The sequence below is a fragment of the Wasmannia auropunctata genome, unplaced genomic scaffold (genome assembly GCF_000956235.1).
Source record: "Wasmannia auropunctata unplaced genomic scaffold, wasmannia.A_1.0 LD335365.1, whole genome shotgun sequence".
Taxonomy (NCBI): Eukaryota; Metazoa; Arthropoda; class Insecta; order Hymenoptera; family Formicidae; genus Wasmannia; species Wasmannia auropunctata.
This window is the reverse complement of record NW_012027525.1, coordinates 12,240-15,690: the sequence shown is the minus strand read 5'-3', so window position 1 is coordinate 15,690 and position 3,451 is coordinate 12,240. Positions and strand designations below refer to the sequence as shown.

The 3,451-nt window shown below is 35.1% G+C and overlaps 1 protein-coding gene across 1 annotated transcript in view; it reads left to right on the top strand.

The window, feature by feature from the left end:
* The window catches only part of LOC105457144, a 9,270-nt gene extending 6,105 nt beyond the window's left edge, over positions 1 to 3,165 (top strand). The window contains exons 7-10 of the mRNA XM_011701646.1: positions 1,783 to 2,316; positions 2,378 to 2,482; positions 2,740 to 2,895; positions 3,097 to 3,165. Coding sequence (XP_011699948.1) covers positions 1,783 to 2,316; positions 2,378 to 2,482; positions 2,740 to 2,895; positions 3,097 to 3,147 — 846 coding nt within the window. The 3' untranslated portion in view covers positions 3,148 to 3,165. The remainder of the gene's footprint in view (positions 1 to 1,782; positions 2,317 to 2,377; positions 2,483 to 2,739; positions 2,896 to 3,096) is intronic.
* The last annotated feature ends 286 nt before the right edge of the window (positions 3,166 to 3,451 follow it).

Genomic DNA, 3,451 nt, shown 5'->3' with positions numbered 1-3,451 from the left:
TTCCCGCAGATATTTAATATTGCATAACAGATGAGTTGGTCAACAAATTCTTATTTTGCAAGACACGCAACTGTCTTATGGTAAAAGCGTACTATATAATAGAAAAAACGAATTCTTTTCTTCGATGAACGAAACATACGCAATGTTGAGAAAGGGTTCCGATGAGAGACCGAGACTGACATATTAAAGTTTAATGTGCACTTGACAATGTACGGCATTACTAATGCAGCTCGAAATGATGGATTGTTGTCGGAAATTTTACTGTCTCGATAAAAAGAGAAGGAAAACAAACTTATGCATTATTAAGAAGACGAAGAAAATTTTGCGGGCACTGAAACGAGAACAAGAATAAAGTCGGCAATTACGTGAGAACGATGCGAAGGTATGGACATTTTACCGATAAACTTCAGAGCTTTGCGTTTTTGCGGTGCATGGAAAGAGCGGGAGGACGACAACATGTGCGTTGGATTTTTGCGCTTTTGTTACAGGTATGTTATAAACATGCTGTAATAGATATACTAAATACAGGTAAATCATACGGTAAAAATAGTGCGTGATATACAAGACGTTTTCCGGTCTGTGAAGTTTGTCATGTCTGTGTGATCTTTTCTTCTCTTCTCCTCGTCAATTTGTTCATCGATTATTTAAAGCAGTGGGTATCTGCAGGTACGCGATTTTTCTCTTGATATATGAGTTTACGATATTCGATATCATAGAGGTGATTCGTACGCGTGACCACGTTCAAGAGCTGACCGAAGGGCTTTTCTTGGGGCTGACTTTCTTTACGACGTGCGTGAAGTACGCGAATTTCTTGCTGCGAAAGAACGAGCTATCGGATCTGTTGAATTGCCTGCGCGTAAAAATGTGCCAGCCGAGAAATTCGAGGGAGAAGCTGATAATAGAAGAGCACAGACGCAAAGGTACTCGAGTAATTGGTAGATATGATGTATCTTATGTATGCACATTGCTTGACGTATATGTAACGTATGTCGGAAGTGTATAAATTATATATCATATGTCATTAATGATCAAGGTAATTAAAAGTAACTGCAAATAATTACTTGTGCAAATATCATTTCTTGTTAACAGCATTTGATATTGAATCGTACTGCAAGTCGTTAAATATTTCATCGTTCAATTGATTAACTGCTTAATAATTAATTATCTTGGCAGTTCATTAAATATTATGTAACTTTGACAAGCGCGATAAAACGTAAAATTTTGTTAAAACACTGTGTTTTTTAAAGACTCTCTACTGCTTTTCTTCTTAAACCCAATCAATATTCGCAAGTCCAGTAGACCCGAACATTTTTTTCAATTGCGCTCCAAATCTCCAGATTGATTTGTGAAAAATTGTTCATAACAAATGCTTTTTACAGCTTTATATAATTTTCAGTTACATAATCTTATTCCTCGGATTTTGGCAAGATCTTCAAAATGAAAAAAAAGTGTTTAGTTACTTTAATTTTAAGCAAAGAAACATTAATTTAAAGTTTTGTCAGGTACACTAAAGCCACAAATACCGCAATAGAAATTTCGGAATAATAATAATAATAATAATAACAATAAGTACAATATAGTAGTTTATTGTATGCAATTTGTAATGGTTTACAAATAATGAATACTAATTAGGCTTAACATATGTAAAGTGTGAAAGATATTGAATTGCGAAATTGGATTTTCAAAACATTAAAAATTAATTAAAATTAATTGCGCGTCGGCGATGTGTACGCGCGTTCCTGATTTCTTCTTTATGAAAAATGGGAGATTAGTTAAATGTCTGTTAGCTTCAACTGGCGTTTTTACTTTACCGGAAGTCAAATGTTTGTAACAGCTAAGTGGAGCACTATAACGTTCATGATGATATCGTTCGTAAGTGGATTAGGCTTCATGCTCTCGCCAGCCTTAGGACTACTTAACGGGGGTGAACGCGTGCTGCCGGTGAAGTCGTACATCCCATACTCTGTGTCAAATCTACTTCCATATCTAGCTACGTATCTGCAGCAATTTTTAGCGATGTTCTACGCAATAATACTTAACGTTTCCTTCGACTCTCTCGTTTACGGCTTCACGATTCAAGCTTGCGCGCAGATCGAGCTGATGTGCTGCCGATTGGCTAACAGTTTAAACAGCACCGGCGACGTTTCTTCCGGAAGGAAGCGGGAAGTGAGCGTCTCGATCGTGGAATGCGTCAGACATCATTTGCTCGTGAGCATTCTGATAAAGAAAGTACGAGCGTTGTTCATGTGGACGGTAATGATCTTCTTCTTCTTCAGTCTGCTCATTGTGTGCACCAGTATCTTTCTAATATCAAAGGTATCGTAAAAGAGACGTTTTACGTTTCTTCGATGATACGACGTATATTTATTTCTTGCAGAAGAAACCGCTCAGCCTTGAGTTTCTTTCAATGCTCATGTATCTGAGCGATATGCTGCTTCAACTGTTCTATTACTGCTGGTACGGAAACGAGCTTGAGTTGAAGGTAAATACATAAATGTTATGTTGAAAATGATACATACAGAAGCATTTTTTTAAAGGAGCCTTTACATTACAAGCAGAAAATAATAAGAAAAATATTTGATAAGTAGAAAGTTTTAAAAAGTTTTGATGATTCAAAAAAACAGCTTGCGACGATTGTTCGAATTGTGGGAATGCATATCCTTCACTGGGAAGAATTAATATTTTCGTGCGAGGAAATATTACATTGGAAGGATAATGTTTTACAAATTTCCTTCTCAGAGTAAAAGCATCGCGACCGCTATTTATACCAGCGATTGGACGATGGTTACGCCGCGAGAACGCAGATCGCTGATGCTGATTATGATAAACAGTCAAAAAGGAATAATGATGTCTTATCACGGAGTATTTGCGTTATCTCTCAATACTTTTACTTGGGTAAGTAAAGGAAAATAAGTAAAACAAAAATTTTTACTTATAATGTGAGATTCATAAATTATAAGAATAAAAATTATTCCGGCAATTATCTGCGCATTTCAGCTAAGCTAAAAGCTTATGTTAATTGCATAGATTAACATGAATATACATAAATATATGTATGTTTGACGTTTTACATATGATAATACCTTATTTTCTTAGATTTGTAGGACTTCTTATTCAGCTTATAATCTCCTGCAGTCAGTGGCATAACTTCATAATTTGGACCCAGAGGCATGATCTTTTGAAAATCCTGTCATTGAAAAGAGTAGTGATAATACATTTTTCTTAGTAATTAAATTAAGGCTTAGACGGTTTAAATATCATAAAGTAAAAATCCAATTATGTTCCTATACACTTTGTTTCTTTTAAATAAGAAACAATACAGAAAATAAATTATTAAAACGTTAATAAATAATTTTTAGTTTCGAGAAAGAAAAATGGCATGATCGTGTTATATAGCTTTCTTCTCGACTTTGCGTTAGCGAACGGCTGAATTATTTTGTCTGTATTAAGA